This window comes from Equus caballus, chromosome 4 (assembly GCF_041296265.1).
Source record: "Equus caballus isolate H_3958 breed thoroughbred chromosome 4, TB-T2T, whole genome shotgun sequence".
NCBI classification, from domain to species: Eukaryota; Metazoa; Chordata; class Mammalia; order Perissodactyla; family Equidae; genus Equus; species Equus caballus.
This window is the reverse complement of record NC_091687.1, coordinates 15,244,341-15,271,268: the sequence shown is the minus strand read 5'-3', so window position 1 is coordinate 15,271,268 and position 26,928 is coordinate 15,244,341. Positions and strand designations below refer to the sequence as shown.

The 26,928-nt window shown below is 51.4% G+C and overlaps 1 protein-coding gene across 2 annotated transcripts; it reads left to right on the top strand.

Moving 5' to 3' along the window:
- The first annotated feature begins 2,193 nt into the window (after positions 1–2,193).
- NPC1L1 (NPC1 like intracellular cholesterol transporter 1) lies at positions 2,194–26,928 on the top strand. Of its 2 annotated transcripts, XM_070265552.1 has the most exons (20): positions 2,221–2,423; positions 3,432–3,525; positions 3,666–4,960; positions 7,009–7,109; positions 7,526–7,698; positions 7,963–8,091; positions 8,494–8,676; positions 9,278–9,392; positions 9,519–9,646; positions 10,089–10,226; positions 10,422–10,511; positions 20,579–20,769; positions 20,933–21,057; positions 21,654–21,780; positions 21,944–21,999; positions 22,759–22,909; positions 23,101–23,332; positions 23,491–23,604; positions 23,680–23,842; positions 25,806–26,928. In XM_070265552.1, exons 2-20 carry the CDS (start codon positions 3,484–3,486, stop codon positions 26,000–26,002), a joined length of 3,750 nt encoding a protein of 1,249 aa, XP_070121653.1. In that variant the 5' UTR covers positions 2,221–2,423; positions 3,432–3,483; the 3' UTR covers positions 26,003–26,928. The 2 variants fall into 2 exon arrangements, with proteins under 2 accessions (XP_023494783.2, XP_070121653.1); XM_023639015.2 differs by having other exon boundaries at positions 2,194–2,423; positions 3,432–4,960.

Here is a 26,928-nt window from a genome sequence, read left to right as displayed (position 1 = left end):
GCAAAATAGAGGATATAGACACAAAGATATTAACCAAAAGCTTATTTATAGTAATGAATATTGGAACCAGCCTGACGTTTGGGAGAAGATCTGTTGCTCTGTGGGACACAATCTGGCGATAAGCGAACTAATCAGAGCGTGAAGGAAGCATTGAGTTTGCTGTTAGTGCCATCAAGTCTGATACAGGCCAGCACCCTGTCTGGTCATTCTGCACCATCCTCGCACTTTCTGGCTACTGTGTGAGACAATGCTCTGTTGCTGTTCGTAGAGTTTTCACGGCCAAGTCTTTAGGTGGCCAGGTCCTTCTTCCTAATCTGTCTGAGTCTGGAAGCGCCACTGAAACCTGTCTACCATGGGTGACCCTGCTGGTATTTGAAATCCTAGTGGCAGAGTTTTCAGCATCACAGCAATGTGCAGCCACCATAGTATGACAACTGACAGATGGGTAATGTCGTTCCCTGACCGGGAAACGAACCTAGGTCACAGGAGTGAGAGCACTGAATCTTAACCACTAGACCACCTGGGCTGGCAAGCATTTGAGGTGAGTATTTGTGTTAAAAGTCAAGAGAAAAAGTGGGATACAAGAGTGTGTGTATACTGTGCTCACAACTTAAATCTGTGCCTGGGTTGCCACCTTGGAGACTCCGTGTGCGAAGGGAGCCCGGTGGTGAGACTGTGGGTGAGCGTTTTCATCTTTTACTCAGAGTCGGATGGTGGTGCTCTCACCCCGTGTGTGTTTCACAGAAAACCCTGGAGACCACGCATCTGCGCTGTCTCCCTGGGCCTGCCCTGGCACAAACCTAGGACTGATGGGGTGTGCCAGGGGTCCCTGCAGAGGGGACTAGCTCCACATATGCCAGAGGATCCTGGGGCTAGAGCTGTGGAAGTATTTTCAACAGTGGGCAAGCAACCTTGTTCTCTGGAGGGGACCCTCTGGGGCATGCTCCCCACTGTCTCCTGGAAGTCCCTGGTGAGCCCACAGGAGCCCCTCTTTAATGCACCCTCGTTGCTTCCTTCTGTCCCCTGGCTCACCGCCCCCTCCCCCCACTCGTGCCATCTGGAGTCACCTTCCAAATAAACTATTTGCACTGGAATCCCTGTCCCAGGGTCTCCTTCTCTGGGAAGACACTCAGGAGAGAGGACAGAGACCTTAAGTTGGGGCTGGAGTCTGAGCATCTGGCTGGGTGTATTGGGGCAGGGCCTGGAAGGTGCCAGATGAAGGTCACTGCACATGGGCAGGCCCTGGGCCCTTGACTCTCCTCTCTACCATGGCTGACTGAGGGCTTAGGGATCAGCCTGAACCTGCCCTGGCACCCCCCTTGTCGTCCCGGTCCCCCTCCCCTTGGCCTCTGTCTTCCCCAGCATGTGTTGAGTGGGTGGCTCCCTTTGAGTCAGGCCAGGGTCCATGAAACACAAGAACGGAGAGATAGCAGATTCCCTCTTCCAGCTGCCTCTGGCAGGTGGCCACACAAGAGGTGTCCCCCACAGGCTGCCTTTATCAGCTCAGCCTTGGCGTGGGGGCCAAGGTCTGGCCCATTCTGGTGATAGGGAGAGTTCAAGGCAAGCCTCGCAGATCCCTATCAGGAGGGAGCAGAAGGCGAGTGCCGCCCACCTGGGCCCAGGGAGGGTGGGCCTATGGTCTGGGACTCCCAGTGACACTCTGCTCCTCCAGGGTTGGTGGCGACAGGCCTGGGCAAGGGACATGGGGACGGGGACCGTGGCTGTCACATCTGGGGTCTCGGTGCACTGTCAGACCCCAGTGAATTGATCTTCTCTCTCCGCCCAGAGGAGGAGAGTGGTGTCACTGCATACTCTACCCCTAACTGTCTCCTCTGTTATCAGGCTGTTAATATTAACAACAGTTGCTAAGGATGACAGTGCAAGGGTGTGTCTCAGCCAGAACTGGCCTAGTCCCAAGAGGGGGCTGGGGAGAGGAGGGGTCTGAGGCCAGGGGTAGGGTGGGGGGCGGCAAGTGGAAGTTTAGGGGGCCAGTGCCTGGGCCCATCCACGTCTCCCTTGCCACACCTCCTGCAGCAGAGGCTGAATGGGAACTCACTGCAGGTCTCTGGCTGGCTCAGCCCTTCTGTCATCGATTGCTTTGGGAAGTGGATGAAGGGGAGACCCTGGCACCTCCACCTGGAGGCTCATCTAAGAGGGTGGGGCCAAAGGTGGGAGGGACAAACGAGGCAGATCATTAACCAGCTGGGAGCCCTGGGAGGTGACATGGTCAGCTCCGTTGGTCCCCAACCCAGTCAGGCCAGGTTGTCCCTGGTGAGGAGGCTGCCTTGCTGTGCCTCCCCTGCAGCCAGCCCTCGGCTGTTCCTGCTGTCCCCTCAGCCTGGCCCTGCTTCCCCTCTGATCCTTTCAGGATGGCGGAGGCCAACCTGAGGGGCTGGCTGCTCTGGGTCCTGCTCCTGCACTTGGTGAGTCCCGGAGCCTGTGTCCAGGCCCCCGCTGCCTCCCATAGCGGGTACTGGGAAGGAGGCTGCTTGGCAACAGTGAGGGAGGGCCTGGGGTCTAGGGGGCCGGTCTCTGGACAGATGGGGATCCCAGGCACCCCAGAGGAGGGGTGCAGGTCGGGGGTCCTGGGTTGTCCAAGTTTTCAGGTCATGGGGTTAGATGGACACAAGTGTTGGGGAGGGGGCATCTGCACCCAATATGACCGAGTGCCTCCCATCCCCAGTCTGCCATGAATGTCCTGGCCTGAGGTGGCTGATGGGAGATCGAGGGAGGCTCCAGTCCTGGGGTGCTGGTGGGATGGGTTCAGGGGGATGATCATCTAAGGAGGATTTAGCATCTGGGGTTGGGAGGAGATCTGGGGCTCTTGCCTCTTGCGTTTCTCACTTGCTTGCACGTCTGGGAGGGTGGGTGAAGGCTTTCGGCCCTGAGCAGGTGAGGACAGGGGAAGCTCTGCACAGGAGCTCCAAGAGGGGCCCCGAGATTCCGGATGTGGCCTGCAGCTTGGGCATCACCTCGGCCAACTGTGATGGCAACAGGGCCTGGCACCCACCTGACCCGATGGAGTCAGCCCCTGACTTGTCCAGGGGCCACTGTTTCTCTGCAGGACCCCCCAGTGGCCTCCAATAGTCTCCTGGCCAACCCCTCACTGTCTGGTGTGACTTTGCTAAATGTAGCTCTGTCAGGTCACCTCCCTCTCTTCAGTGACCCTGTCACTCAGGATGAAGGCCTGGTGTGCCCATCCACCCATCACCACCAGACACTGCAGGGAGGTCCTGTGTGCTGTTCTGGCACCCATCTCCCTTAAGTCCCCTGGCAGCATGGAGCTGCCCAGCATCACTCCTCACCTCTCCTGCTCTGCATCCTTCCTACCCCCCATGCCCTCCTTGACTGCCGGCCGCCTATTGCCTTGTCAGCCACCTGGTGGTGCTGACCAGTGCTGGGCCCCATGGTGATGTTGCCCTGCTCCTCAGGCCCAGGGTGAGCTGTACACGCCCATTCACCAGCCTGGCTACTGCGCCTTCTATGATGAGTGCGGGAAGAACCCAGAACTGTCCGGAGGCCTGGGTACGCTGTCCAATGTGTCCTGTCTGTCCAACACGCCTGCCCGCCAAGTCACAGGCGACCACCTGACCCTCCTACAGCACATCTGCCCCCGCCTCTACACTGGCCCTAGCTCCACCTACGCCTGCTGTTCCCTCCAGCAGCTGGTGTCCCTGGAGGCCAGCCTGGCGGTCACCAAGGCCCTCTTGACCCGCTGCCCGGCTTGCTCTGACAACTTCGTGAACTTGCACTGCCACAACACCTGTAGCCCTAACCAGAGCCTCTTCATTAACGTGACCCGCGTGGCCGGGCAGGGGGGCAGCCAGCCCCGGGCTGTGGTGGCCTATGAGGCCTCCTACCAGCGCAGCTTTGCTGAGCAGACCTACGACTCCTGCAGCCGGGTGCGTGTCCCCGCTGCCGCCACACTGGCCGTGAGTACCATGTGTGGCGTCTACGGCTCTGCCCTCTGCAATGCCCAGCGCTGGCTCAATTTCCAGGGGGACACAGGGAATGGCCTGGCACCCCTGGACATCACCTTCCACCTGTGGGAGCCCGGCCAGACCCCAGGGAGCGGGATGCAGCCTCTGAATGGGGAGACTGCACATTGCAATGAGTCTCAAGGGGACGGCACGGCGGCCTGCTCCTGCCAGGACTGTGCTGCTTCCTGCCCGGTCATTGCACAGCCCCAGGCCCTGGACACCACTTTCCGCCTGGGCCGGATGGCGGGTTGGCTGGCCGTCGTCATCATCCTCTGCTCACTCTTCGCTGTGCTGACTGCCTTCCTCGTGCGGCCCCGCCTGGCCTCCTGCGGGGGCAAGGGCAGGACGCTGGACCCCAAGGTGGGCACCAGCCTCTTCGACAGGCTCAGCCTCTCCACCCACACCTTCCTTAGTCAGTGCTTCCAGGGCTGGGGCACATGGGTGGCCTCGTGGCCGGTGACCATCCTGGTGGTGTCTGTCGCTGTGGTGGTGGCCTTGGCAAGTGGCCTGGGCTTTATGGAACTGACCATGGACCCCGTGGAGCTGTGGTCGGCCCCCAACAGCCAAGCCCGGAGCGAGAAGGCATTCCATGACCAGCATTTTGGCCCCTTCTTCCGAACCAACCAGGTGATCTTGACAGCTCCTAACCGGCCCAGCTACCAGTATGACTCCCTGCTGCTGGGGCCCAAGAACTTCAGTGGGGTCCTGGCTCCTGACCTGCTGCTGGAGCTGCTGGAGTTGCAGGAGAAGCTGCGGCACCTCCAGGTGTGGTCGCCGGAGGAGCAGCGCCATGTGTCACTGCAGGACATCTGCTACGCCCCCCTCAACCCGCACAACACCAGTCTCTCTGACTGCTGCGTCAACAGCCTCCTACAGTATTTCCAGAACAACCGGACGCGCCTGCTGCTCACGGCCAACCAGATGCTGGCCGGGCAGACCTCCCTGGTGGACTGGAGGGACCACTTTCTCTACTGTGCCAAGTGAGTCCTTGATGGCTGTCCTGGGTGGGGGGGCCATCTGGGCCTCCCGGAACCCAGGCCAGGCACACAGCCTGGCCAAGGACCCTGCGTGCTCTGTGTCTCAGTCTCAGGGCCACAACACGCCGTTTCTCTCCACACTCCTTCTCGGGCCCCACTCCCTCAGTGGAGTTCCCGCTCACTGTAACAGATTTGCACATGGCCATCCTGGCCTTCCCAGCCCATAGCCCACTCAGCCTTTCTGCAGGGAGCAGCCTTGCACGTTCTGCTTTAAGTGTCACAGAGCAATCTGATGGCCCCACTCTCATGTTTGTGCTTCTTCGTTTCCTCTTTGCTTCTGTGCAGGGCCTGGGCAGGCCATCATCACATAAGTAGTCCATGAGGGGCCCTCAGGCCAGGGCAGGGCCTGGGCCACAAACCCTCACACAATTCAGGGATCGCTCTCTGCTGTTTCCACTCTGCTGTGGTGCAAACAGGATGCCAATGAGTCCGTTGGGCCTCAGGACCGAGAGTGAAGGTCCGTGAGCTGCCGCTCCCTGGAGGGGAACGGGTGGGCGGGCAGCGGCCGAGGCTGTCCGAGGTTGGAGTGGGCTGAGGTCCTCAAATGTCTGGTCTCAGGGCCCCTTCACACTCAGACGATGAGCTCCAGCTGGGGTAGAGGGTCTATCTACCGACATTTCCCACGTGAGAAAGTAAAACTGAGAAATGAGAAAATATTTATTAATTCTTTAAGAATAATAAGTTCATTACATGTTGATGCAAATAGCATATTTTTATGAAAAATAACAATGTTTTCCAAACAAAAAAAAAAATCAGTGATAAGATGGCATTGTTTTGCATCTTTGCAGATCTCTTTAGTGTTTTGCTTAATAGGTGATGGCTGGGTTATGGCATCTCGTTCTCTGTTCGGTCTGTTGGTTGAAGCATAGTGGGAATTCCTGGCCTCACACACATGGAGCCGGAAGGGGGAGGAGGGCTGTAATATCCTTTCCAGATAACTGTGGGTCTTCTTTGATGCTACGTCAAAACTCAACAAGTGGTCTTTTCTTCAATGTTAGCTGCAATGTGGAATCTGAAGCCATATCAGTGAATTGTCTGTACTGTATACACTCGAGAGTGAAAAGGGCAAATAGCCTCTTAGTGTTATTATGAAAATAGTTTTGACCTTGCAGACTCTTGAAAGGGTCTCCAGGGCTCCCAGGGACCCCAGGGTGCACTTTGAGGAGAGAGCCAGGGCTCTCTGTCCCCAGTCCCCACCCCTCAAGGGAGCCTTGGCCCCCGGGCTGGCTCTCAGAACTGGCAGGTCAGGGAGGCAGGTCGGGCCCCATGTGTCCAGTCCTTGCGTCGGCTTTATTTCGGTTTTAGATGCTCACAACAACTCTTGGGTGATCCAATTATCCCCATTTCAGAGGCAGGAAAACTGAGGCTCGGGGGAGTGTACGTGGTGAGCTGCTCAAGGTCACACAGCAGCCTGCACTCCCAGGAGAGCTGGTGGCCAGTGTGCTCACTTGCTCTGAGTGCCTTGTCCAGGTACCTGTGATGCGCTTCCAGAAAGGGCTCAGTTGAAGGGTGTAGAGACTTGCCCAAGGTTGCCAGGCTGGTATACTGTCCACAAAAAAAAGAAATCCAAACTCAGGGCCTGGAGGGTTCTGGGTCAGTGGGAGAAGAAGGCTGTGGGCACTTGAGGCCTGCCTGGTTTGCCTGCTTTTGTCGGTGTTTAGGACTCAGGGGCTTGTGGCAGAGTCTGGGGGCCCAGGTCCTGGCCCCCACCATGGGGGACCTTGTGTGTGATGCTCACCCAACCATATCATCTGGAATGAGATGATGATGGAGCCTGCAGGATCAGGCTGGTGTAGGGGGAGATGAGAGCTCGGGCAGCCCCTGCTCTGGGGAGCTCCAGTCCACTCTGTGTTGGGCCGCGTGATATTTTATTGGGAGAAATGGTTCTGACACAGGGTCAGGCGATGGTGCTGGGGGCCTGGGGCGGGGTGCTGGGGCTGTGGTGATGGGAGCAGGAATGGGCTAGGAATGGTCTTTCCCTCTCCTTCTAGTGCCCCACTCACCTTTAAAGATGGCACAGCCCTGGCACTGAGCTGCATGGCTGACTATGGGGCCCCCGTCTTCCCTTTCCTCGCCATAGGGGGCTACAAAGGTAAGCTGAGTGGCTCCAGGGGAGGCCAACAAGGGGGAATATGGGGCAGGAGTAATGGACAGGAAGGTGGGGTGGTGATGGGCTTCCTGCTGCCTGGGGTGGGCTTGAGGGGGCTGCAGACCTGCCTGTCCTGCCTTTCTCTGCCACCTCCTGCATCTTCTCCTGTGCTGCTCAGATCCTCTGGTCTTGTGCCTGGGCCCAAAGGCCTTGCCCTTGGCTGAGAGAGGGAAGTGGGGTGTAGGGGGTCAGACAATGACTCGGTTGAGGGAGGTGGGGAGAGGGGAGGCAGGGGTGCAGCTGGAGCCAGGGAGGAGAGGCAGAGTGAGGCTGGAATGGGGGTGGAGGAGGCAGGGGTGAGGATGGAGGAGGGGGAGCGGGAGTGTGGCCGGAGGGTGGCTGAGCATTTCTCATCCCAGGGAAGGACTATTCTGAGGCTGATGCCCTGATAATGACCTTCTCCCTCAACAATTACCCTTCTGGGGACCCCCGGCTGGCCCAGGCTAAGCTCTGGGAGTGGGGCTTCTTAGAGGAGATGCGAGCCTTCCAGCGTCGGACAGCCGGCATGTTCCAGGTCACATTCATGGCAGAGGTAGGGGCTGTGGGTCCCCGGCTCCAGGGGATGACCCAGGTGTCTTCGGGTGGGTTCCTGTGTCCCCGTCCTGGCCTCCCCCCTCCTGAGTGACCCTGGGCCAGTGGCCGCCTGCTCAGGAGGACGGAGTGATGTGACAATGTTCTTGCAGCCTTGCTGGGCTCACAGTGGGCCACGCATGTAGCACCCACTGGCGAAGCTCTTGGGAGCCAGGCTGGCTGGAGCTGGCGTGGTCAGTGGGGCTGGTCGGGTGTATGTCCACAGCGCTCCCTGGAGGATGAGATCAACCGCACCACATTCCAGGACCTGCCCATCTTTGCTGTCAGCTACATAGTCATCTTCCTGTACATCTCCCTGGCCCTGGGCAGCTACTCCAGCTGGCGCCGAGTGCGGGTGAGAAGTAGGAGGGGCACAGCGAGGGTGGAATGGCGCATAAGGGTGTCTAGAAGCTTTCCAACTAGAGCATCTTGAAACAGCAAAGCAGACCACTCAGAGTGGCTCCCCCAAGGGGTGACAATTCTTGGAAGTCTTCTGATTCAAAAGGCCATTTGAGCTTTCATTCTGCTCCCTGACACCCCGACTTGTGCAAATGCAAAGCTAATATTTAAAATGTCCTACAATGTGTGCTCAAGAAAAAAGTGGCAGGCTCGCGTGGGCCTGCCCTTGCTCTGCGGAGTGGCTGGAACACAGAAGCACTGAGCAAGCCCGCCTGCTGCCCACTGCCTTCCTCTAGCTGGGGGTGGGGGCACATTGGGCAGCCCTGCAGCCAGGAGGCTGAGCCTGGTCTCATTGCAGGTGGACTCCAAGGCCACACTGGGCCTGGGCGGAGTGGCTGTGGTGCTGGGAGCGGTTGTGGCTGCCATGGGCTTCTTCTCCTACCTGGACATCCCCTCCTCGCTGGTGATCCTTCAAGTGGTGCCTTTCCTGGTGCTCGCCGTAGGGGCTGACAACATCTTCATCTTTGTTCTTGAGTACCAGGTAAGAGGGCAGGAGTTCTGCATGCCCCCAGCCACCCCTCCACTCCCAGACACAACCCTGTTGGGCTTCTTGCAGACTCTTCTTAGGCATTGACGTTCATGTTTAAAATTCCTGCAGAAAACGCAGTGCTTTGCGTTTATCTTTCACATAAATACGTTCATACCACGTGTGTCACCTGAACTTGGTCTCTGTCAGCCCCACATGCTGTTGGTAAGGGAGTCACGCAGCACTTTGGAGCCACCTCCCATCTTTGTGCTGACACACAGCAGTCCACGGAAGGCCAAGTCAGTAGATTTAGCCTCTCCCATTGGTGAACATTTAGGGTTCTAGTGATGTGTTGGAGCAAGGATGCCATGCACATCCTGAACCACGCCAAGCGTTCCTCTGGGTCAGACCCTGAGAAGTGGAAGACGTGGCAGAGCAGAGTGTTAGCAGGGTCCACTCCAGACTAGGGAAGGTCAGGCTAGTTCCTCAGGCCTGGCTGAGTCTGTGGGCAATGGCCTTGCCTCGGGGAGTGAGGGCACGTGTCAGCTCTCTGCTGGCCTGTGAGGGACGGAGTCCTTGGCAGGCTCTGGACCCTGTCCCTGCTTTCTTCACACAGAGACTGCCCCGGAGGGCCGGGGAGAAACGGGAGGCCCACATTGGCCGAGCCCTGGGCAGGGTGGGCCCGAGCATGCTGCTGTGCAGCCTCTCTGAGGCCATCTGCTTCTTCCTAGGTGAGCCTGGGCAGCTCCTCCCCACCAAGTGCCACTTGGAGGTAGTTGGGTGCGGGCAGCCCCCTTCCCTCTGCACCCATTTCTGAGCAGGCTTCCCACCCTGAGGTTCACTCCTGCCCCCCCCAGGGGCCTTGACCTCCATGCCGGCTGTGCGAACCTTTGCCTTGACCTCCGGTTTCGCGGTGATCCTTGACTTTCTGCTGCAGATGTCAGCTTTTGTGGCCCTGCTTTCTCTCGACTGCAGGAGGCAGGAGGTAGGGGCAGCGGCAGGACCGAGCACCCATCCCCAGCCCCATTTTGGCAGGGGTGGGATACCTCCACTTTGCAGAGAGGCTCAGAGAGCGGGGCTGGGTGCAGCAACAACATGCTGGAATATTTAGCTATGTGGTCCCCAATGTCTTATAGAAAAGTAATTCCATTTTGGTGATTTTGGGGAATATGATGAAACCTCTTAAAGTACAAGAGGTCACGAAATAAAATACAAATGGGAGGTTGACAGGGAGCTGTTGTTTCCGGGACGGTGCAAAATTCAAAGATATTTTATAAAGGTAGTAAATAAAAGCAAAGAAAACAGCACACTGGCGTGTCCCCATGGCACGCTGCTGGCAGGGGCACCTGAGGAAGGTAGCCACCCACGGGAGGGAGGCGGTCCCGGGGTCTGCTTTGGGGCCACCTTGAGGCGCTGCCTCCGCCCAGGCCTTGCGGCTGGACTTCTGCTGCTGCTGCAGCGCCGGGGAGCTGCCCCCGCCGGCCCAGAGCGAGGGGCTCCTGCTCCAGTCCTTCCGAAAGTTCTACGCCCCGCTGCTGCTGCACCCGGTTACCCGCGCCGTCGTGGTGAGTGGGGCCGGGGGGAGGCTGTCCCTGGCAGACTTGATCCTCCTTTGCCTGTCGTTGGAGGGGCTAGGGCGGCTGGGATTCAGGTCTGCCCGACTGCAGACTGTTTCCCATGACACCCTGACCAGACCCCAAGTGGGAGGAGGTGGGGAGGCGTTGGGCAGGGCGGCTCTCACGCGGTGGCTTCCTCCTCAGCTGCTCGGGTTCCTGGCCCTGTTTGGAGGGTGTCTCTATCTCGCGAGCCACATCAGCGTGGGGCTGGACCAGGAGCTGGCCCTGCCCAAGGTGAGCCGTGCCCCGTGACCTCCAGTGGGTGCCCTCCCTCCCCTGCCCTCAGTCCCCTGGGATTCGGGAAGGCTCAGCAGCACACAGACGGTGGCCCAGGACTGCTCACTGTGTGGACCTGGGGAAAGGAGTTGCATCGATGTGCAAAAAGCTCAGGAGCCCAGCTCCACGCTGTGTGAGGGAGATGACCGGGCAGGCATGTGGAGGGCTGGCCATGTGAGATGATCGTCCAGGCAGAAGGACCCAAAGCTGGCTCAGCGCCCGCCCTGTGCTGGCTGCTCCACATCCTGAGGCCTGGGTGCACAGCAGCTCGCTATGGATCGGTCCCCTGATAGCCATCGAGGGTCGTGGGCTCTGGGGAAGGAAAGACCCCCGGGGCTCGAGGGGTCTAAGAGGCTCCTGGGTGGAGGAGAGGTTTTGGGGGTTCCGAGAATGTGTAGGATTTGCAGAGGGAGGCAGCGAGGGTGACAGTACTGACCCATGGGAGGCTGGCAGGAGCCAAGGCACATTTCCTGGGCATGGGAGTGACCATGGGTGGGGGTGTGGGAGGAGTGTGGACCAAGCCCCACAGCTGGAGGCCAGGGGGAAGGGTGCTGACCCCCAGGCCAGGGCCAGCAAGTGTATGGGGTTGACAGGCACCACACATCTGCGAGTCCAGGGACCCACTGCTCCTCTGCGTGTGCAACCAGAGGCTGCGTGAGCTGGTGGCTGGGGCAAGAAAGTCTGTGTGCCTGGGCTACCAGAGAGAAAGAGAATTCTGGGGACGCAGACATTCAGGGCCACTCTGGGGACAGAGACGGGGGTCTGGGTGCTGGCAGCAGGCCTGGAATGAGCAGCCTGGATCGCCATCTGCAGGTGGCCTTGGAAGCGAGATGAGGAGGGAAGAGAGTGGACAACCAGGACGGCACCTTTGAGCCACCACAGGGAACAAGAGGAGGTGGCAAAGCCAGCAAGAGTCCAGAATAATCCTGCCACCCATGGTGGCCCTGGGGGCTGCTCACAGGACTGAGGGGAATAGGGTTCCCAGGGCCCCCAGAGCGGGTATCAGGGATCTGGTGCAAGAAGCGGGCAAGAGGGGCAAGCCGGGGGGGGTGAGAAGGAAGCTGCTGGGCTGCAAGACCCAGCCGAGGTTTTATGTTTATGCCCTTTGTTGATTTTTCTTTGGGGGAGATTTGTTTGTTTCTTATTACTTTCAAAAACTTTATTTCTTTCAATTTTTTTATTCTAGTAAGATACTCATAAAATTTACCATTTTAACTAGTTTTAAGTGGCGTTAAGTACATTCACATTGTTGTGCAACCATCACTGCCATCCATCTCCACAGCTCTTTTCATCCTGTAAAACTGAAACTCTGTCCCCATTAAAATTAAACACAAACTCCCATCCCCCTCCCCCCAGCCCCTGGCACCCACCATTCTACTTTCTGTTTCTGAATTTGACTGCTCTAGGTACCTCATATAAGTAGAATCAGACAGTATTTGTCTTTCTATGACTGGCTTGTTTCACTGAGTATCATGTCCTCAAGGTTTGTTCATGCTGTAGCATGTGTCAGAATTTCCTTCCTTTTAAGGCTGAATAATATTCATATATATATATATGAATATATATTCATATATATATGAATATGTATATACCACATTTTGCTTATCCATTCATCTGTCCATGGACAATTGGGTTGCTTACACGTTTTAGCTGTTGTGAATAATGCTGCTATGACATGGGTGTACAAATATCTCTTTGAGACCCTGCTTTCATTCTTTTGGGTATATACCCACAGGTGGAGTTGCTAAATCATATGGCAATTCTCATTTTAATTTTTTGAGGATCCACCACACTGTTTTCCACAGCAGCTGCACCATTTTACATTCCCACCAACAGTGCACAGGATTCCAATTTCTCCAAATCCTTGCCAACACTTGTTTTTGGTTTTTTTGTTTTGTTTTGGATTTTTTTTAAAAGATTTTATCTTTCCTTTTTCTCCCCAAACCCCCTGGTACATAGTTGTGTAGTTTTAGTTATGGGTCCTTCTGGTTGTGGCATGTGGGATGCCGTCTCAGCATGGCCCGATGAACGGTGCCATGTCCGCACCCAGGATTCGAACTGGTGAAACCCTGGGCTGCTGAAGCAGAGCGCGCGAACTTAACCAAGCAGAGCGCACGAACTTAACCACTCAGCCACGGAGCTGGCCCCTGTTTTGTTTTTTATAGTAGCCATATAATGGGTGTGAGGTGGTATCTCATTGTGGTTTTGATTTACATTTCCCTAATGGTTAGTGATGTTGAGTATCTTTTCATGTATTGGCCATTCCTCTATCTTCTTTGGAGAAACGTCTATTCAAATCTTTTGCTCATTTTTGAATCAGGGTTTTTTTGTTGTTGAGTATTAAGAGTTCTCTAAATATGCTACATATTAATCCCTTATCTGATACATGATTTGCAGGTATTTTCTCCATTTCTGTTGGTTGCCTTTTCACTCTATTGGTAATGTCCTTTGATGCACAAAATTTTTTTTTTTCATAAAGTCTAATTTGTCAATTCTTCCTTCTGTTAACTGTGCCTTGGTGTCATATTCAAGAAGAAATCATCACCAAATTCGATGTTTTGAAGCTTTTCTCCCGTTTTCTTCTAAGAATTTTATAGTTTTAACTCTAAACTCTTAAGTTTAGGTCTTTGATCCATTTTGAGTTGATTTTTGTTTGTAAGTATGTATATTTTTGAAGGTCCAACTTCACTTTTGCATGTGGACATCAGTTTTCCCAGCACCGTTTGTTGAAAAGACTGTCCTTTCCCCACTGAATAGTCTTGGCAACCCTGTCAAAGATCATTTCACCATGTATGTGAGGGTTTATTTCTGGGCTCTCTATTCTATTCCACTGGTCTATATCTCTGTCTTTATGTCAGTATCACACTATTCTGATTACTGTATCTTAGTGGCAAATTTTGAAATCAGCAAATTTGAGTCCTCCAACTTTGTTTGTCTTTGTCAAGATTGTTTTGGCTATTTGGGTCCCTCAAGATTCCAACATGAATTTTAGGATAGATTTTTCTATTTCTGCAAACAAGTCATTGGGACTTTGAAAGGGATTGCATTGAATCTATAGATCACTTTGGGCAATATTGACATCATAACAATATTGTTTTCTAACCTGTGAACATGGGATGTGTTTCCATTTATTTCTGTCTTCTTTAATTTCTATCAGCAATGTCTGGTAGTTTTCAGTGTATCAGTCTTTCACCTCCTTGGCGAGGGTAATTTCTAAGTATTTTATTCTTTTTGATGCTATTGTAAATGGAATTGTTTTCTTAATTTCCTTATTGGATTATTCACTGTTCATGTATAGAACTGCAACTGATTTTTGTGTGTTGCTTTTGTAATCTGCAACTTTGCTGAATTTGTTTATTGGTTCAAACAGATTTTTACTGGAATTTTAGAGTTTTATGTACGTAAGATCATGTAATCTACAAACGGAGATCATTTTACTTCTTCCTTTCCAGTTCGGGTGCCTTTAATTACTTTTTCTTGCCTAATTGCTCTGGCTAGGACTTCAGTACTATGTTGAATAGAAGTGGTGAGAGTGGGCATCCTTGTCTTGTTCCTGATCTTAGAAGAAAAACTCTCAGTCTCTCACCAGTGAGTATGATGTCAGCTGTGGGATTTCCGTATCTGACTTCATCATGTGGAGGAAATTTCTTGTATTCTACTTTTCTGAGTTTTTTTTTTTTTTAATCATGAAAGGATGTGGGATTTTGTCAAATGCTTTTTATACCTCAATTGGGATGACTGTGTGATTTTTCCCCTCATTCTATTAAACTTGTGCATCACATTATTTTCATATGTTGAGCCATTCTTGCATTGTAGGAGTAAATCCCAGTTGGTCATGTTGTATGATCCTTTTAATATATTGTTGAATCCAACTTACTAGTATTTTGTTGAGGACTTTTGCATGAATATTCATAAGGGATATTTGTCTGTAGTTTTTCTTTTCTTGTAGTGTTTTTGTCTGGCTTTTGTATCAGGGCAATGCTGGCCTTATAGAATGAGTGAAAAGTGTTTCCTCCTCTTTGATTTTTTCGAAGAGTCTGAGGAGTATTGATATTAGTTCCTCTTTATTTTTATATATTTTTAAGATTTTATTTTTCCTTTTTCTCCACAAAGCCCCCCGGGACATTGTTGTATATTTTTAGTTGGGGGTCCCTCTAGTTGTGGGATGTGGGACGCTGCCTCAGCATGGCCTGATGAGTGGTGCCATTTCCACACCCAGGATCTGACCGGTGAAACCCTGGGCCACTGAAGCGGAGCATGTGAACCCAACCACTCGGCCACAGGGCCAGCCCCAGATATTAGTTCCTCTTTAAATGTTTGGTAGAACTCACCTGTGAAGCCATCAAGACCAGGGCTTTTCTATGTTGGGGATTTTTTTTTTTTTATTACTGATTCACTCTCCTTACTAGTTATAAGTCTATTCAGATTTTCTGTTTCTTCTTCTTTTTTATTTTCTTAAGATTGGTACCTGAGTTAACATCTGTTGCCAATCTTCTTTTTTTCTTCTTCTTCTTCTTCTCCCCAGAGCTCTTCAGTACATAGTTGTATATTCTAGTTGTGAGTGCCTCTGGTTGTGCTGTGTGGGATGCCGCCTCAGCATGCCTTGATGAGCCGTGCCATGTCCACACCCAGGATCCGAACCGTGAAACCCTGGGCTGCTGAAGCAGAGCACAGGAACTTAACCACTCGCCCACTAGGCCAGTCTTTGGATTTTCTATTTCTTCTTGATTCAGTCTTGGTAGGCTTTGTGTTTCTAAGAACTTATCCATTTTGTCTAGGTTATCCCATTTGTTGGTGTACAATTGTTCGTAGTACTTATAGTTCTTTTTATTTCTATAGAGTCAGTAGTTATGTTCCTACTTTAGTAATCTGAGTCTTTTTTTTTCTTAGTTCACCTAAAGGTTTGTTAATTTTGTTAATTTTTGTGAAGAACCAATTCTTGATTTTGTTGATTTTCTATATTATTTTCCTATTCTCTATTTTATTTGTCTCTGTTCTAATCTTTATTATTTCCTTCCTCCTGCTAGCTTTGGGTTTAGTTCCCCCCCGCCCCCCGCCCCAGTTCCTTAAGTTGTATAGTTAGGATGATGATTTGAGATCTCTTTTTTCAATTGAGTTCATAATAGTTTATAACATTGTGAAATTTCAGTTGTACATTATTATTTTTCAGTCACCATATAAGTGCTCCCCTTCACCCCTTGTGCCCAATCCCCAACCCTCTTTCCCCTGGTAACCACTAAACTGCTCTCTTTGTCTATCTTCCACATATGAGTGAAATCATACTGTGTTTTTCTCAGTCTGGCTTATTTTGCTTAACATAATACCCTCAAGGTTCACCCATGTTGTTGTAAATGGGACGATTTTGTCTTTTTTATGGCTGAGTAGTATTCCATTGTATATATATATGTCACATCTTCTTTATCCATTCATCAGTCGATGGGCACTTGGGTTGCTTCCATGTTTTGGCTATTGTGAATAATGCTGCAATGAACATAGGGGTACATAAGTCTCTTTGAATTATTGATTTCAAGCTCTTTGGATAGATACCCAGTAGTGGGATAGCTGAGTCATATGGTATTTCTATTTTTAATTTTTTTGAGAAATATCCGTACTGTTTTCCATAGTGGCTGCATCAGTTTGCATTCCAACCAGCAGTGTGTTAGGGTCCCCTTTTCTCCACAATGTCTTCAACATTTGTTATTTTTTGTCTTGGTGATTATAGCCATTCTAATGGGTTTAAGGTGATATCTAAGTGTAGTTTTGATTTGAATTTCCCTGATGACATCTCTTCATGTGCCTATTGGCCATTTGTGTATCCTCTTTGGAAAAATGTCTGTTCATATTCTCTGCCCATTTTTTGATTGAGTTGTTTGTTTTTTTGTTGTTCAGTGTGTGAGTTCTTTATATATTATGGAGATTAACCCCTCGTTGTGTATAAGATTTGCAAATATTTTCTCCCAGTTGGTGGTTTATCTTTTCATTTTGATCCTGGTTTCCTTTTCCTTGCGGAAGCTCTTTAGTCTGTTGAAGTCCTACTTGTTTGTTTTTTCTTTCCTTTCCCTTGTCCGAGTAGATATGGTATTCAAAAAGATCCTTCTAACACCGATGTCAAACAGTGTACTGCCTATATTTTCTTCTAAGAGTTTTATGGTTTCAGGTCTTACCTTCAAGTCTTTGATCCATTTTGAGTTAATTTTTGTGTATAGTGAAAGTAATGGTCTACTTTCATCCCTTTGCATGTGGCTCTCCAGTTGTCCCAACACTATTTATGGGGAGATTTCCTTTTTTAATGTAAACATTTACAGCTATAAATTTCTTCTTTAGCCTCCCTTTTGCTGTGTCCCAAAAGTTTGTATGTCATGCTTTCATTTTTATTTGCCTCTAAGTATTTTTAATTTCCCTTGTGATTTGTTCTTTGACCCATTGGTTGTATGAGTGATGTATAATTTGCACAAGTTTGTGAATTTTCCAGTTTTCCTGCTGTTATTGATTTCTAAATTCATCCCATTATGGTCAGAGAATATACATCATATGATATACTTATTTTTAAATGTTTGGATTTAAATTATGGCCCAACACATGGTTTATCCTGGAGATTGTCCCACGTGTATTTGAGAAGAAGGTGTATTTCATTCTTGTTGGGTGGAGTGTTCTGTATTTGTCTGTTAGATCCAGTTGGTTTAGTGTGTTGTTCAAATCTTCTATTTCCTTACTCATCTTCTGTCTGCGTGTCCTATGCATTATTGAGAGTTGGGTCTTGAACTCTCCTACTATTATGGTAGAATGTTCTATTTCTCCCTTCAATTCTGTCAATTTTTGCTTGATAGATTCTGATGGCCTGTCATTAGGTGTGTAGATGTTTATTCACACTTATTTTTGTCTTATTGAACCTTTCATTTATACATAATATCCTTCTTAGTTTCTTGTAAACTTTTGACTTAAAGTCCATTTTGTCTGATATTAGTATAGCCACCCCTCCTCTCTTTTGGTTACTGGTTGCATAGATTATCTTTTCCCATCCTTTCACTTTCAAGTTGTGGGTATATTTGGATCTCAAGTGAGTCTCTTGTAGACATCATATAGTTAGATCACGTGTTTTTATCCATTCTGCCAATCCTGTCTTACGATTGGAGCGCTTAATCTGTTTACATTTAAAGTAATTATTGATGAGGAGAGACTTTTGTCATTGTGCTATTTTCTATATGCCCTGTCCCTTTTTTGACTCTCATTTCCTTATTACTGACATCTTTTATGTTTAGTTGATTTTTATTAGGGAAACTTTAAAATCCTCTTATCATTTCCTGTTGTGGATATTCTATAGCTATTTTCTTTGTGGTTACTATGGGGGTTACATTAAATATCCTAAAATCATAACACTCTAATTTGAATTTATATCAGCTCAACTTCAATAACATACAAAAATTGCTCCTTTACAGCTCCATCCCATCTCCTTTCAGTTACTGCTGTCACAAAATTACATATTTATGCAGTGTGTACCCCAAAACATAGACTAATAATTTTTTATGTATTGATCTCTTATATCATATAGAAATAAAAAACTGGAGTTACAAACCAAAGTTACAATAATACTGGCTTTTATAATTTTCAGTGTATTTACCTTTATCAGGGATCTTTATTTCTTTATGTGGCTTTGAGTTATAATCCAGCTTCCTTTCATTTCAACCTGAAGGACTCCTTCAAGCATTTTTGCAGTGCAGGTCTTGTGGTAATGAACTGCTTCAGCATTTGCTTCTCTGGGAATGTATCAATTTCTCCCTCATTTTTGAAGGTCAATTTTGCCAGAAATAGGATTCTTGGTTGACAGGGTTTTTTTTCCCTTTAGAATTTTGAATATACAAACCCACTGCCTTCTGGCCTCCAAGGTTTCAGATGAGAAATATGGTTATAATCTCATCGAGAGAGCCTTTGGATGTGATGAGTTTCTTCTCTCTTGTTGCTTTCAAAAATTTGTGTTTGTCTTTCCCTTTCAATAGTTGGATTGTAATGTGCCATGGTGTAGGTTTCTTTGAGTTTATCCTCCTTAGCATTTGTTAAGCTCCTGAATGTTTACCTTTATATCTTTCATCAAATTGGGGAAATTTTTGCCACTATTTCTTCGATTTCTCTTTTCCTTCTGACATTGCCATGGTGTGTATGTTGGTCTGCTTGAGGATGTCCCACAGGTCCCTTAGGCTCTGGTCACTTGTCTTTATTGTCTTCTTTCTGTTCCCCATTTGATAATTTCAATTGTCCTATCTTCATATTTGCTAACTCTTCTTCTGACTGCTCAAATAAGCTTTTGAATCCCTATAGTGAATTTTTCATTCAGTTATTGTACTTTTCAGCTCCAGAGTTTCTTTTTGGTTCCGTTTTATGTTTGCTCTTATATTGACCTTTCCATTTTGCTCATGCATTGTTTTCTGGACTTTGTCCATATCTTATTTTAACTCTTTGAGCTTCTCTAAGACAGTTCTTTTAAAGTCTTTATCTAATGCATCCATTATCTGGTCTTTCTTGGGGATGGTTTCTGTTGATTAATTTTTATTCCTCGATATGGGTCATACCTTTCAGATTCTTTGTATGTATTGTGATTTTTTTGTTAAAAAATGGGCAGCTGGGTCTTATCTTGTGATAATGCTAGAGATCAGCTTCTCTCCTTCCCCATGGTTTGCTTCTTTTGTTAATTTTATTTTTGCTGGTGTCTCTGTCCTGGGGATCATCCTGAGGTGTAAAGTTGAAGTCTTATTAGGTCTTTTCTAAGCCCATGAGTTTCCCTGGGTATGTATGGTGACTGTCTAAATTTTCCCATATGTGTAGTTGCTTTTGAATGTCTTATTCCTTAAATGTCTGGCTCCCAAAAGGAGAAGAAGGGAAATATGAAGGGGGAAAAACAATAAATCAGGCACTTGTCCTTTAAATATCTTGGAAGTCACTTGAGCTTGAGGTGGTGGAGGTTATAATGGTGGGCTGACTCTGTGTCTGCACCACTGAGATCAGAAGCAGCAATCAGTGATCAGAACACAGGTCCCTGATATTTAAGGGATGGAGTCCTTATAGCCCACCCTGGATCCTGCAAGCTGTGTGCAAACTGTTCCTGGAATGTATGTGTGTCTGCCTGTCACAGGGCTGGAAGGTCAAGGGGTGGATAGCTGCTATCATGCTAAGAGCTGAAATTGATTGAAATTAGCTACAATTTATAATCCAAGTCTTTCCCTAGAAGCTTCAAGCCCTCAATAGACCCCAGAGTTCCAAAATAGTTACATAAAAAAGATTCTACCAGTGCAGTTGTTGTGTAGGTGGGGAGATGGATTCCTGGTGCTTCCTACTCCACCATCTTCCCTGACATCACTCTGAGGTTTTATGTCGTGGGAGAAGAGAAGGTCATGAAGATGCCCTGTGCACGGCCCTGAGGGTGTGCACATGGATGTTTACATGTGCGTGCATATGTAGGCTTTTGTTACAGACCAACTTGTTAGACTGTGGCTATGCCAATTTGGATGACAGGAGGGGCTAAAATTACACGTATGTGCATGTTTGTCTGTGTGTGAGTGTGTTCATGTAGGGTGGAATGTGTTGTTCTGTGCTTAAACCTACATGAGTGTATTCTGTGCATGTGCCTGTGATTATACTTGGATGTGTGTAACTTAGAGTGAGTACACCTCCAGCTGTGTATCTCTGTAATGGAACTGTACATGTACCTCTGTAAGCATGTATGTCTATGCATGTATCTCTTGTGTGTACCTCTGTGCCTATACCTCTATGAATGTGTACCTCTGTGAGCATGTACTTCTGTGAGTGTGTACCTCTTTGAGAATGTACCTCCATGTGTGTCCTTCTGTGAGCATGTACCTCTGTGCCTGTACCTCTGTGAGTGAGTACCTCTGTGCATGTACCTCTGTGTGTCTACCTCTATGTGTCTACCTCTTGTGTGTACCTCTGTGCGCATGTACCTCTGTGAGCATGAGTCAGAGCAAGCCTGTTGGGGTGCATCTGGCCCCAGCCTCACTGACTGTCCTCTGTTCCAGGACTCGTACCTGCTTGACTATTTCCTCTTTCTGAACCGCTACTTTGAGGTGGGGGCCCCGGTCTACTTTGTCACCACTGGGGGCTATAACTTCTCTAGTGAGGCAGGTATGAATGCCATCTGCTCCAGTGCAGGCTGCGACAGCTACTCCTTAACCCAGAAGATCCAGTACGCCACTGAGTTCCCCGAGCAGTGAGTGCCCTGGCCTGCCTCTGTCTGTGCCCTCCACCCCCTCTAGTCCTCCCTTCTGCCCACCCTGATGCCCTCTCCTGCCCTGATGCCCACCTCCTGCCATGTGCCTGGAGAGGCCCAGTGTGGCTAGCCTGGCCCTGCCCTGTGACCCTCTCTCCCTCAGGTCTTACCTGGCCATCCCAGCTTCCTCCTGGGTGGACGACTTCATTGACTGGCTGACCCCATCCTCCTGTTGCCGCCTTTATACCTCTGGCCCCAATAAAGACGAGTTCTGCCCCTCAACTATCAGTAAGTGTAGGGCCTCTTGGGGCTCATGGCCGACCACAGCTTGGGGAAACTGAGGCAAGAGAAAGGACAGGCCTGGAGAGGCTCTCTTAGCACCCCCACTCCCACCCCTCCATGCAGGGTCAGTCTGGGTGGGCCAGGCTCGGAGCACAGGTATGGATGACCATGCTGAAATGTGCGGTTCAGCTGGACCTCTGGGCACTCATGCACTCATGCCCCTCCTGACTTGTGCTCACACTCTTTGGGCACGCTGGTGCTTATGGCAGTGGCAGTTGGGAGTGAGAGCTGAGCGTGGCATGTGACCCTGTCCTGGAGTAGCCACCTTTGTCAGTGGAGTGGGGAGGCCCCATGGGGACTGTTTCTCTGCCTCAAACTTCCCTTCCTCACCCGCCCGTAGGTGTCGGCCATTTCCATAACTGAGAGGGGAGCTCCTCCCAAAGTTAGACAAGTGCAAGTCCCTCCAGAGTACACAGCCGCATGCCTGTTGCAGGGGACAGGCGTGCTCGGGGACTGGGATGGAAAAGAAGCGGAAGGAAGGGCGGAGCAGGGGCTGCCAGCTCTGGGGGTGCCGCTGCCCGGAGCCCCTGCTCTCTTTGCAGACGCTCTGGCCTGCCTGAAGTACTGTGTGAGCTTCACGCTGGGCCCCATCCGGCCATCGGTGGAGCAATTCCACAAGTATCTTCCTTGGTTCCTGAATGACCCGCCCAACACCAACTGTCCCAAAGGGTAGGCTGGGTGGGGCATCCCCAGGGGAGGATGATGGTGTGTGTGCCGCAGGGGGAGCACGAGTGGCAGGAGGCTGTGCGGGGCCTCAGGGGGCGGTTGTGAGCCAGGCAGATGGAGGGGCCTGGTCCCTGGCTAAGCCTTTGCTCTGGCCTTCTCCTCGCAGTGGGCTGGCAGCATACAGCACCTCTGTGGATTTGGGCCCTGAGGGCCAGGTTTTAGGTAAGTATGGCTTCACCTGGGGAGGAAGACCAGAATCAGCTGCTCTGGGGGGCTCCTAGCAGCCGCAGGGACTGGCCTCTCAATCTCGCATCTTCTCTCCTTCCTGCTTCACGGGGGCCTTCTAACCATCCCAGCCCTGTCCTCAGAGGTCACGTTATCAGCTCCACGTCCTCACACTTCACCCTGCCCCCCAATCCATGGTCAGTGCGGCACTCACGGATTCTTTCAGGGGTTGATGCCACACTTGGGAGCCACCCACACCCCTTTCTCTCATGCACAGTTCACAGCCAGATGTGGGCTGTGGGCAGCTGGTTACACGAGTGACTATTGTACTTATCCCGCGGCCGCCCTAAAGTACAGCTCTGTCAAGTCAATCATTTCCATTTTTCTGTCTCCCTTTCTGGTCCTTTGCTATAGGAATATGCACATTGGAAAAGTAATTAAATTAATTTAAAAACCCCAGTGCATGTTTTGAAACCATACAGAGTGCATTTGGGTTTATCTGGGAGATCACTTTGTGCTCCACTCATCAGAGGCAGGGCAGAGGCTGGGTCTCACATGGCTGTAGGACCAGCTGCAGAGTCCGCAGGGCTGCTGCCAAGTCGCAATGCAGGGTCCCTTGCTGAAAAGTTATTAACAATTCCAAAATGGAGGCGGCAGTGCCCGGATCCCAGCCAGGTGCTGTCCCTCGTCCCTCTGGGGTCCTGAGGTACCTGGATTGGGCTCTGACCTTTGCCCTTCATCGTGGCTGTGGCCCAGCCTCTCGGTTCATGGCCTACCACAAGCCCCTGAAGAACTCGCAGGACTACACGGAGGCTCTGCGGGCAGCTCGGGTGCTGGCGGCCAACATCACTGCCGACCTGCGGAAGGTGCCGGGCACTGACCCGGCCTTTGAGGTCTTCCCCTACACGTGAGGCCCTGGGCTCTGGGCACACGGAGGTGGGCTGGGGGGCAGGTACTGGGCTGGCGAGGGTGGCCATGGTGTGAGGATGGGATTCTGCCAGCCAGTGCGCCCCCACACCCTCTCTGAGCTGAGTTCTCCCCTGAACTGGGTGAGGGAGGCCACGCACCCCGAGAGGTGACAGCGCTCTGCGTCGGCAGGCTCACCAACGTGTTCTACGAGCAGTACCTGACCGTGATCCCTGAGGGCCTCTTCATGCTCAGCCTCTGCCTGGTGCCCACCTTCGCTGTCTGCTACCTCCTGCTGGGCATGGACCTCCGCTCCAGCCTCCTCAACCTGTTCTCCATTGTCATGATCCTTGTGGACACCGTGGGCTTCATGGCCCTGTGGGGCATCAGCTACAATGCCGTGTCCCTCATCAACCTGGTCACGGTAACCGCTGCACGCAGGGTCGGGGCTTTGTGGCAGGCAGGTGCGCCAGCCTCATAGGACACTCCCAGTCTCTCTAGAGTCTAGGTGCTGTCCAGTGGCCTGGGTGGAGACCCCGGACCCTGGCCTTTTCTTGGCTGAAGACCCCTCTCTGCCCACAGGCGGTGGGCATCTCTGTGGAGTTCGTGTCCCACATCACCCGCTCCTTTGCCATCAGCACCAAGCCCACCCGGCTGGAGAAGGCCAAGGAGGCCACCATCTCCATGGGCAGTGCGGTGAGTGGGTGGGCCGCCACACACAGCCCGCCACCGGGCACCCTGTGCTCAGCCTGATGCCTGCCTGACCCCCAGGTGTTTGCTGGAGTGGCCATGACCAACCTACCGGGCATCCTCGTCCTGGGCCTGGCCAGTGCGCAGCTCATCCAAATCTTCTTCTTCCGCCTCAACCTCCTCATCACTCTGCTGGGCCTGCTGCACGGCCTGGTCTTCCTGCCGGTCATCCTCAGCTACCTGGGTGAGTGCGCAGGCTCCCTGCCCGCACAGCCAGGCTCCTTCCGCGGGCACCTCTGGTGACTCAGGGACTCCAAGCCACAGGCAAGGTGCAGGGAGTATGCTGGTCCAGCTCACCTGGGACAGCCACTGCCAAAATTGCGAGCACACAGTTCTTCCTGGTTTGGAAGCTGCTGCTTTTCACTTAACATGTGAAGACATCTTTCTTCGTCAGCAGAGTGTGTCTCAAACACTGTTTTGGTGGCCATATTGTTCTCCACTGCATGCTGTTGAACGTTTAACCATGACCTTCAGTGAGACATATATTTCACACTGAGAGTTGATGCTCAAGGGCACAGACACAGATGTGCAGGGTAGAACAAACGTTTCACAAAATAGCTCTGCTGTGAAGCACTCTGATGTTTTCTGTTCTATTCTATCATTAATTTTTTGTGTGTGTGTGAAGAAGATTGGCCCTGAGCTAACATCTGTTGCCAATCTTCCTCTTTTTGCTTGAGGAAGACTGTCCGTGTGCTAACATCTGTGTCAATCTTCCTCCATTTTGTTTGTGAGACCCTGCCACAGCATGGCTTGATGAGCAGTGTGTAGGTCTGTGCCTGGGATCCAAACCTGGGAACCCCAGGCCGCCAAAGCGGAACACGCGAACTTAACCACTACGCCACCGGGCTGGCCCCATATCATTAATTTTTAAACTGCTGGTGTTATCTATAAAATTGATTTTATGACTCATTAATGGGTGACAGCTCACAGTTGGAAAATCCTTCCTGTCATGTGGATCAACCAGGATCCATTTAACCAGCAAACAGCTGCTAGACGTTCGAGTTTTTCTCCCTCCCACTCTTACCGTCAGTGCTGTGGTCACCACTCTTGTGGCTGACTCTCTGCCCTCACCCTCTGGTGTTTGGAGAAAGTCCAGCGTGTGATGTTGATTGTTCATGCCAGTTGTTAACGCCCTCCACAAAGCTTACCATTTAAACTTCTACCAGCAACACGGCAAGTGCCCATTTCTGTTTCCTCATTGCGGAGCACGACGGTTTAACCAGCCCCCAGGATGAGGTTGTTGCCCCCTCTCAGGGTGGGCAAGGGGGGCGCGGTTCACTTTTGCCCCCAGCCGTGCTGACAGTCGTGGTGATCTCAGAGAGCACGTGCAGCAGCGTGTGTTTGTGCTCCAGTGCGCGTACACCTAATCCTTGTACACCCCTGGGGGCAGGTGATATTTTCATCTCCACTTCACAGATGAGGAAACTGAGTCTCCTGCCCCCCTCACAGGGTTGGTCAAACACAGCAGAGTTGGAGGCCTCACAGCTCCAGCGCCCCTCTGGGGCACCTCAGTCTTGTTGGAATTTCCTCACCCTCTTTGGAAGAGGAGCATGTGTGTGTTGGGATTGAGGTCTGCCAAGCAGGGAGCCGCAGGGCGTGGCCTCCCCTGGGGTCTTCCCAGAGTGTCAGGGAGGGAGGAAGGAGCTCGCAGGCCCTGCTGCCTGCAGAGTGGTCTGGAACCTCCCTGAAGCGTGGGCCCCATGGGCAGTGTCCCAGGAAGGCTGGTGGTGGGAACAGAGGCCCCTGGTGTACGTCCCTGTGCTGAGTCTGTCAACAGAGTGAGGAACAGCTTCTCTTAGGAAGGAGTGCTTGCTGTGGGTGTTGGCACAGAACATTCTAGGAAGAAAGGAGAGAGAGAGATTCACAGGCCTGAGGGGGGTCTTGCAACTTCCCCTTCAAGATCTGTTCTGGAAGGCAGACTTGCCAGGGGCAGGCTGGGGAGAGCATAGGTGACTGCTAGAATGGTTGCTGGCTTTTTGGGGTAGGGTGAAGTGAGGGCCGTGGTGAGGTGCAGGGACGAACGTGGGGGGCTCAGGGCTCAGCTCTTGCTTTCTGGACCTTCCTTTCTTGGCTGCACCACCTGCCTGCACCTCCTACCCTGCACGCCACCTCCCTGACTGAGATCCTCTGTGTCTGTCCCTCTGCAGGGCCTGAGGTCAACCCAGCTCTGGTGCTGGAGCAGAAGCGGGCAGAGGAGGCAGCTGCGGCTAGGACAGCCTCCTGCCCCAAGCACCCCACCCCAACGGACATGGTCAGCAGCATCTATGTCAACTATGGCTTTGAACTTCCTGCCAAGAGTGCGGGCGGCAGCGGCTTTCTGCCCCACAGTGGGCAGGAATTCTGATGGAGACAGAGCCTCATCTGGGCTCACTGGCCCTGACCCGAGGGCTCATGGGAGTTCCCCTGTGGGGTTCCTTGACCCATCTTCCCCCTCAGGGCTTGGGAGAGGCTGTCCCCATGGGAATACCCACGACAGGACACCCTCTGGCCGCCAGGTGCCTGATGGGCCCTCTGCCTCGACAGCAGGTCCTTGATTTCCAAGTTATTCAAGCCTCAGTCAGCACGTGATTGCCTCCGCCTTTGGGGTACCTGGGTCTTGGAGCTTCCAGGATTAGACACACTCTCCCAGATTTGTTCTAGACTCAGAACTCTTCTATAGCTGCCTACTTCTTATCCAACTTTTCCCCTCTTTTAATTATTCCGGCAAAAAAGTTCCAATTTAGTGTCAGTAAGTCTTTAACACTCTTCAGTATCCCTGAGAACAGAGAGCATGATCCCCACTCCAGGCTACAGACACCACACGAGGCCAGGGAGAGGCATGGCAGCTGCCTAAGAAGCTCCCCAAGCCATGGTTCCTGCTAGGGAAGAGCCAGGGAGAACGTTCTTGAAAACACTCTGGTCAGAGATGGACCCCACCCGGAAAATGGCATTCAGTTTGACCTCCGTGTCCAATGATTATTAAGGCTATTGCCACCAGTATAGAGGCTGCCCGCGTCTGCAAGGCTGTGAGCTCCTGGAGATGGGCTGGCCCTGCCACCTCTGTCCCACACCTGGAGCACCCTGCTAGGGCCTCAAACTAGCTCCACCTGAGACCCCACGGAGAAGCAGAGGGATGCGCCTTGCTCAGTGCTGTGCACACAGGTGCTTAGTAAATGTCTGTTGAACAGAAATGGTGTTTTATGTCACATGTCCTATTCCAATTGGCTTTGGGCTTAAGATCATTTTTGTAAATTACACAAATAATACATGTTTGGGAGGGTGATTTGTGGA